The 7,234-nt window shown below is 37.2% G+C and overlaps 2 protein-coding genes across 2 annotated transcripts; both read right to left on the bottom strand.

The window, feature by feature from the left end:
• Nucleotides 1–220: 220 nt before the first annotated feature.
• Nucleotides 221–2,926, bottom strand: LOC145820269 (26S proteasome non-ATPase regulatory subunit 2 homolog A-like). Its single transcript, XM_082915408.1, has 9 exons — nucleotides 2,849–2,926; nucleotides 2,630–2,770; nucleotides 2,445–2,549; nucleotides 1,845–2,066; nucleotides 1,493–1,606; nucleotides 1,192–1,407; nucleotides 1,037–1,096; nucleotides 823–936; nucleotides 221–684 (listed from the first exon to the last, which is right to left on the bottom strand). The coding sequence occupies exons 5-9, from the start codon at nucleotides 1,538–1,540 to the stop codon at nucleotides 595–597; spliced, it is 528 nt and encodes a 175-aa protein (XP_082771534.1). The 5' UTR covers nucleotides 1,541–1,606; nucleotides 1,845–2,066; nucleotides 2,445–2,549; nucleotides 2,630–2,770; nucleotides 2,849–2,926; the 3' UTR covers nucleotides 221–594.
• On the bottom strand, nucleotides 1,753–2,941 carry LOC145817893 (26S proteasome non-ATPase regulatory subunit 2 homolog A-like). Its single transcript, XM_082912768.1, has 5 exons — nucleotides 2,849–2,941; nucleotides 2,630–2,719; nucleotides 2,445–2,549; nucleotides 1,845–2,066; nucleotides 1,753–1,782 (listed from the first exon to the last, which is right to left on the bottom strand). The coding sequence occupies exons 1-5, from the start codon at nucleotides 2,939–2,941 to the stop codon at nucleotides 1,753–1,755; spliced, it is 540 nt and encodes a 179-aa protein (XP_082768894.1).
• Nucleotides 2,942–7,234: the final 4,293 nt, after the last annotated feature.

The following is a 7,234-nucleotide window of genomic DNA, read 5'->3' as shown; positions in this document are numbered from 1 at the left end:
ACTGAATGATTTACCCTGTCGAAGAAGTGAATGCATGAAGCATTTGACACCATTCTTAACCCAACAGAGCTGTAAGCTGAACTTATTTGGATCATCTGATTGAATCCTCTTCCAACACTCGGCTGTATCTAAGACCAAAACTTCTCTTATACAAAAGATGCTCATAGGATGACGAATTTTTTGTTTGTTTCTAGTGTGTTTGGAAATTCCATATGAATGCTATTGATTCATTTCTAGAATTCCATCACATAAATAATGTGGAATAATTCTTCTTTCAAAAATAAATCTCTTAAATGGGAAACAAACCATTGTTCCCCTGTATACGGGATATTAACTAAAAGCGGAATGAACCACTTGAAATGGTAGGTTTAAACTACATGGACTAGCTTAGGTGCCATCAAAATTCTAACAAAAAACCTTTAGATTCAACAGAAACATCCCAATTAACGGGTCAGTCCTGATGTGAAAACTACCACTTTGGAAGAAGTCTCCCATTGTTGAAACTTGCTCATCTCCCGCTGGATATGTATGTATGTGAATCAGTTCTAACCCACACCCTAAAATTGAAAAGTTAATATGGGGGAGAAGAAACACTTATGGGGATAGCAAAAAGCGCTCAGAATGATATGGAGCAAGAGTCAACAAGCCTTTTCCCAAATGTACAAGACCCTGGGCAATTCGTACCTGCACAAGTGGCCAACACAAATCATTAAAACAGAACCCCTTAAAAAAATAAAAAATAAAAATAAAAATAAAAGAAAGAAAGAAAGAAAGAAAGAAAATCTGAGATGCACTGTGGAACAAATTCCAAGAGAAACTTACACAAAAAAGGAGGCTAGCTTCTTTGTAGTAGTAACTCGAAAGATTGCAAAGCATGCCAGCTATTCTAGCGTTGTTGGTTCCAGCACCAATCAACCCTAAGGAGATGACGCCAGCCTGTAGAATCCAGATAAATATGTCAAGATTTAGGCTGTAACTAACAAGGAATCGATAATACTAACTATAGTCCTAATATATTATATGAAAGAGAGAATACCATTGCTACTTTTGTATCTGTATCGTGACTAAGTCTGTTTAATGTATCCATAACATTGACCTGGTCAGAACATCCAATTCATAAATTAGCTCAACTGCAATTCAAACACCAGTTCCAAGGTTGCTCAGCTTGGAAAATATCACAGGATAATTTACCTTAGGGTTTGATATACAAAGAAGACCAAGAGCCAAAGGAACTGCCCTTCGGATATTCTGCTCTCCATACTGTAATAGATGCTCTAATGAGCGAATAGCCATTTCAAGTCCCAATTCTTCAGCCATTGCTACCATAGCAATTCCAAGTATAGCTGGTCCCTGATGGGTTTCTCCCTTCTCAAGATGTTGGGCACATTGACCAAGAAGGTGTTGGACCTATGTGAAAATAAACAGTAGAGTGAGTTATTTCATCTACTTAACAGTCGACTCCAATTTAAATTAAAGGGGTTGGAGTAAACACCTTGAGCACATTCCCAGTTCCAGCATAAGCACAAGAAAGTAGGGTCATGTCACAATATTTCCTAATTTTCTCATTAAATGTCTTAGAAACCTCTGCTGTTGCCTCCACACTTTACTGTTAAACGACACAATGGGATTCCAAAGAAAAAAAACACAACAAAAACGAATGATGTAAACAAGAATCAAGTCCAGAGTCTACAAGGTGTTATCAACAATAAATAAATAATAATTTTCAGATGCACCACCAAAAATATTTTTTTTTTAAATTATCACAATTTGAAAAAGAATAATCTGTGATAAAATAGAAAAAAAAAAAATTAAAAAAAGCCCCACAGCTTGCATTTTTTAGTTACCTGCTTCCCAAGGTATAGAAGGCCAAGGCCAAGAGGCAAAAGTCGAGTGAGGGGCTCCCCCAATTCTGATTCACTTCGGTCCATTAATGCAAATATAATTGCCAGAGCAACCTCTTCATTACAGGAACCAACATATACCAAGGCCAATGAAATAGCAGTGAATGCAATCACATCAAGAGGCACTTTGTTATCTCCAAGGATAGGAGTCAATTTACTACGGATCTGACAAATGATTTAGATTAGTCCGCTTCAACGAGAAATAAGCATATCAAACAAAGAAAGTAGAGGAACAAGTCAAATGATGTTTTTGCATTCCACAGATACAAGACAATTAACTATGGAACTGAGAAAAATTATAAATTAATCAACATCAACTTTAATTAAACATGTTGTACAAAGAGAAGGGAAGGTATCTTCCAGTACTCATCAAATTTTATCTCTCCCTCTCTATTTGTGTGAATTCTGTAACTTCTGTGATGAAATTAACAATCTATGGTAGAATAGACAGAATGATTCCACTGATGTGCCTCTTGAATCAGACATAGTATTGTTTTCATGGCCTACCAAGAAACCACCAGTTAAAAATGCAAGGAACCTCACCTGCTCATTTTGGGCACCAGCATAAGCAAGGCCCAGACCCATTATTGCACCGATTCTGACAGAAGAATCCTCTGTATCTATATAATCAGCAAGAAGTGCCAATGCCTGAAAAAAGAAAATTTAGGATTTCCAAATACATAACAGTCATAGACTTGTGTACAGAAAAATGCCAAAGTATAACTCACAGGATCACAGTCATTCTTGATACCGCAGTTCACAATACCAACTCCCAACAATGCACCGGCTATGACATGGTTGTCATTACTGTGGAAATACTAGTCAAGTTGGGCAAGTCCAGAATCAACATCCCAAAGCAGAATCATACCCTACAAGGAAAAATGATGATAATCCAGCAATAAAGAAACTTGGACCAGCAAATAGACTGAAAGGGGAGGGGAACATACCAGACTTGCTGCAGCACTGGCTTTTCCGTGTTCTTTATTCTCAACCTTTACAATTTCCTTCTTTGGCAAAAAGCCAAAATGAAATTTGTACATCTAGCGTAGTTTATATGCATCGTTAAAATAAAACTTACCCTCCAAACAATTATAAAAGGAGAGACAACCTAAACATTTTCTTCACTTGAATCCTTCAAAACAGCTATTAAAAGAAGCCTTTTAGTTTTGTTGTTTGTTGTTGCAGTAACACTAGAGGGTAAGGTTTAATAAACTTCATATCAGCAGGACTGCTCCATTTTACACTAGAGGGTAAGAGTCTCTCTCTCATTTTACTCGTTTCTTCCAACCAGGACTGCTCCATATCAGCAGGATGCAGTGGTGGTAGGTCTATAGGCCACAATCTGTGGGTTGGTGCAGACCCATATTCTTCATCCTACCCAATGGTGACCAAATACCAACCAGCGGCCCGATTTAAGAATTCTCTTAATTAGAGGTATAGATTACAAGGATGAGTGCACTGTGGCATTAGTTTGCTCGTGGAAGATAAGGAGTTCCATTATGCATAAAGACTACTATATTATTCTAATTTGTTAACCACAAGTCTAACAGATATCTTAATACAGTTTTCAATGTTCATATAATATTCAAATTCATTATAGGCTACGAACATATAATACAAATGACAAAATATAGCATGCATACATAGTCTAGTCTAAAAATAAGAATATACTAGTTGTTACCTTCCCTTCAAGATGCAAGCCTGACAGGTGCAACTTCACCCACATTCAGCAACCCATTCTCTTCCAGCAAGTATTGCACTCATATCATCTGCAGTACAAAAATTCATCCCCAACTCCAAAACCTGCATTTAAAGATTTGTAATGAATCAGACAGATCCTTCAAGGTTGTCACTCCCGAAGTATTTATATCTGTCAATTTATTACTCCTAGATTCTAGTATCCGAGTGGCCTAAGAGAAAACGATGTAAGATTAACAAAATTAACTAACAAGTTTAACATATGAAAGAGACAACAGCTTTCAGTTCATACGTCATATTTACTAGCAACAAATGAAGAGACATGTTCCTCCATGCATCCCAATTGCTGCTGTTGTTGAGAAACTGACCCCAAGATGGTCTTGTGCAGCCGTTTAAGCTCTGATCAAGCTGTGAACCAAAATTCAGAAGCAGCCCTTGGTTTTCTGCTTCTAATATATTTTTCTGATCTGTATAACTTTTAATTTTAGTGAGTGCCTGAAAGCAATGCAGCTAAAGCACAAGAAAGAAGCACATTAACGCATGTAAGGACATACAAGTTCGAAAAATTTGTGCTTAGTAGTTATGCTAGAAATTGAACTATGTAATTTGATTAGAACATCCTAGGATAGGGTGTTTGTTCATCGATGTCATGACCTTGTGATCTCCAAAGCAACAAAACAATGTTACAATATTCTAGTGTCACTTAAAGCTATTTCTTGTTAACCATGGAACCTTACTACTCAATTGTTTACTCCTAGCCAAGGGCTTTTTATCCCAATGGTATTTACCCCAGCACTCTTATTTTAGTTTGGATGTTCAAACCTCGCCTTTTTAGCTCCTATCTATTCCACCCAGGACCACCACCACTTAGCGACTGGCTCTTTCCCAATACCATTAAGAGTAAGCTTTGGTAAAGAAAACCAGGTCCACTATTTGTTGCCTGCAAAGAAAATTTACAAGGAAAGAAAACTTCATCATCAGTCTGTTAGAAAATACTGTCAATTGCAGTTGTAGGTAGTTGTACTTGTTTGCATAGAAAGCTTTGGTAAAGAGGAGTCATTAAAATCCAACATTCAAATCAGAAATTAAAAGAAAAAAACCTGGATAAAGGATGATTACATCTGAATCAGTGATCAGTCATGCAGTGTGTCAACTAGAAACTACAGGTTTAGTGGAAAACAATTTACCTCATACATAATGTCACTAGCCGCAGCTTCAGAATGCAAAGGCGATGGAAGTGAGTAGACTGTCGCCTTCAAGATGGTTTTTTCCCTTTCCTTGTTTGTCTCCATTAGTGCCCTCTCTAACAATGCTTTTGCCTCTGGATTAAGCTCGGTAATGAACTTCAATGGTGATGGCCATATGAGAGGATCTGGAGCTGACGGGTTCAATAATGCTGCACATGCTGCATGCTTGTGCCTCAAAGCAACCATGTAAGGTATCCTCCTGCCAAGATATCAGCTGGTAACAATCGTTTCATTCAAAAAACATTCGAAGCTAATGTCTCCACTCATTTAAAATACAAATAGAGCAAACTTCCCACAATATTGGAAGTATTAAAAACAGAAAAATAGCAAAAAAAAAAAATTCAAGTGCAACTATGTCAAAAGTTCAGTGGAACTCCAGTGGTGATTGCCAAAAGGAAAATGTCAAAATGTCATTTTTTTAGCAATGTTGTTCCAATGGTGCAAATGCCATTTTGGCACATCTAGATCATTGCTTAATTCTGTCCGATGGATGTCTCACATCCAGACCATTGGATCAAAACCCTCTCTTGGGTAAGTTGAGTTGGCACAAATGATGCACAAGATTTGGCAATATAAGTTTTTAACAGACCTTTTGGCAGGCCACTAGAGAGGATTTCTTAGGTGCAGCCACCATATAATTTGGCAATAGCAACCATTATACAAGCCCACTGAAGTTGCTCCTTCTTAGGTGTCAACCATATCTTTTGTTAAACCATACTTGTCAAAGCCTCAATCCAAATTCTTTAATGCCATCATGTCATCGTCAGCAATCTCAATAGGAACCAATTACTCTCAATTTTCGTTATGATTGAGCATGAAGGCTAATATTGTTTAACCACACTAGAAATACGTAGATTGTAGCACATTCAACTCCATACAAAGGGAATAACAAGGGGGTTCAAACACTGCTATAACATTTATTCCATATTGAGTACTCAAAACTAATTTCAGCATCAAAGACCTTGAAATCACCTACTCCGTATGTCAGTGGATCTGGTCTGCATCAATTATCATATAGTTCTTTCTAAAGTCAGGAAAGAAAGAAAAACTAAAAAAATTAAAAATTAAAAATAAAAAGTTTACCCAGATGAATCTCTATGAAGTCTATCAGCCCCCCAAGCAAGTAATTCCCGAACACAATCCAATGAACCCCCACGAACTGCAAAATGAAGTGATATAATCCCAGGGAAACTGCAAACAGGACTCTTATAAATATTAATGACAAATTAAGAGTGCTATGACATTACACTAGAAAACCTTCAATAAGAGAGTTTTACCCATATCCTCTAGAAGATGCACAAACAAGAGCCCCACTGTCTAACAACATATGAATGCACCCCGGCCATCCTTGTCGGGCTGCCAAGTGCAATTGGGTTGCTCCATTTTTATCTCTTATATTCACAAACCTTGCAAATTCCCTGCCATCAACTCCAAATCAAACCAAACAAAACAACCACAGCTTTAGCAACTTCATGGATATTCTCTACACACAAGCATATATGAGTGTGTGTGTGCAGAGAGAGAGAGAGAGAGGGTCACCAGGAATGTGCAACAGAGGTGGAAAGGGCAGCAGAAAGAATAGCTTGTAGGCAATCTAGATGGCCATAGAAAGCAACATAATGCAAACAGGTTTTTCCATGGAGTGAATCAAACATCAAAATCTAATGAAATTTCATACACAACCAATGATCAATTTATCTTCTACAATTCAACCAATGATAGTATTTTGTTTGCATAAAAAACAAGTATTACAAGTGGGGGCGACATAGGCTAGCGGTAAACCAGGCCCCTACCTCACAACCACCGCATACTGCCAGCCATTTATGTCTAAGGGCGGGCCCAAATTGCTAATGGTAGGGATAGAGAATAAGCACAGAATCAAAAAGTGAACAAAGACACCTCTCTACCTATAATCTAATCTAATCTTACAGTGAGGAAAATGACAGTAACTACCAAAAATAATTGCCGAGACAATAAAAGAGATGTGTGCGGTGTGGAGGGCTCACTCCAATTGATTATATCTTCCTGTTATTTTGTGATGGTAATGAAACGGGATGATTCAAGATGCTTCACAGGGCTCACACTCTATTGTCAGCAATTGCACCCATGTTTGCAAAAATTTCACAATGTGAATTGTAAGGAGTAATCATGACAACCAAAATAAATATTAGAAAATTAGAAGCACATCTGGTTATTTATAGTCACATAACAATAATCAAATTATTTATTTAAACATTGCCACAAAATCTTTCTTTGTATGAAATGGGGCTATAACTTAATTCTCATTATCTCAAAGAAGTTCGAGGCAAATGAACCCAAAAAAAAAAAAAAAAAAACTCATTTTGATATGAATGATCATCAGAGAAGTGACGAACCAAAATAGAGCCA

Source organism: Camellia sinensis, chromosome 2 (assembly GCF_055761805.1).
Source record: "Camellia sinensis isolate YWXY chromosome 2, ASM5576180v1, whole genome shotgun sequence".
Classification (NCBI taxonomy): domain Eukaryota; kingdom Viridiplantae; phylum Streptophyta; class Magnoliopsida; order Ericales; family Theaceae; genus Camellia; species Camellia sinensis.
The sequence above is the reverse complement of the archived record's forward strand: the minus strand, read 5'-3'. Positions and strand labels throughout refer to the sequence as shown.

Excerpts from the sequence above, each read along its gene's own strand:
- LOC145820269 (XM_082915408.1), bottom strand. The coding sequence starts at position 1,540 with ATGACCCTACTTTCTTGTGCTTATGCTGGAACTGGGAATGTGCTCAAG. Across the intron at positions 1,097-1,191 it reads TTTGTATATCAAACCCTAAG|GTCAATGTTATGGATACATT; the intron begins GTAAATTATCCT and ends TGTTCTGACCAG. Across the intron at positions 937-1,036 it reads CAGATACAAAAGTAGCAATG|GCTGGCGTCATCTCCTTAGG; the intron begins GTATTCTCTCTT and ends TGGATTCTACAG.
- LOC145817893 (XM_082912768.1), bottom strand. The coding sequence starts at position 2,941 with ATGTACAAATTTCATTTTGGCTTTTTGCCAAAGAAGGAAATTGTAAAG. Across the intron at positions 2,550-2,629 it reads TCAAGAATGACTGTGATCCT|GCATTGGCACTTCTTGCTGA; the intron begins GTGAGTTATACT and ends TTCTTTTTTCAG. Across the intron at positions 2,067-2,444 it reads CTGGTGCCCAAAATGAGCAG|ATCCGTAGTAAATTGACTCC; the intron begins GTGAGGTTCCTT and ends ATCATTTGTCAG.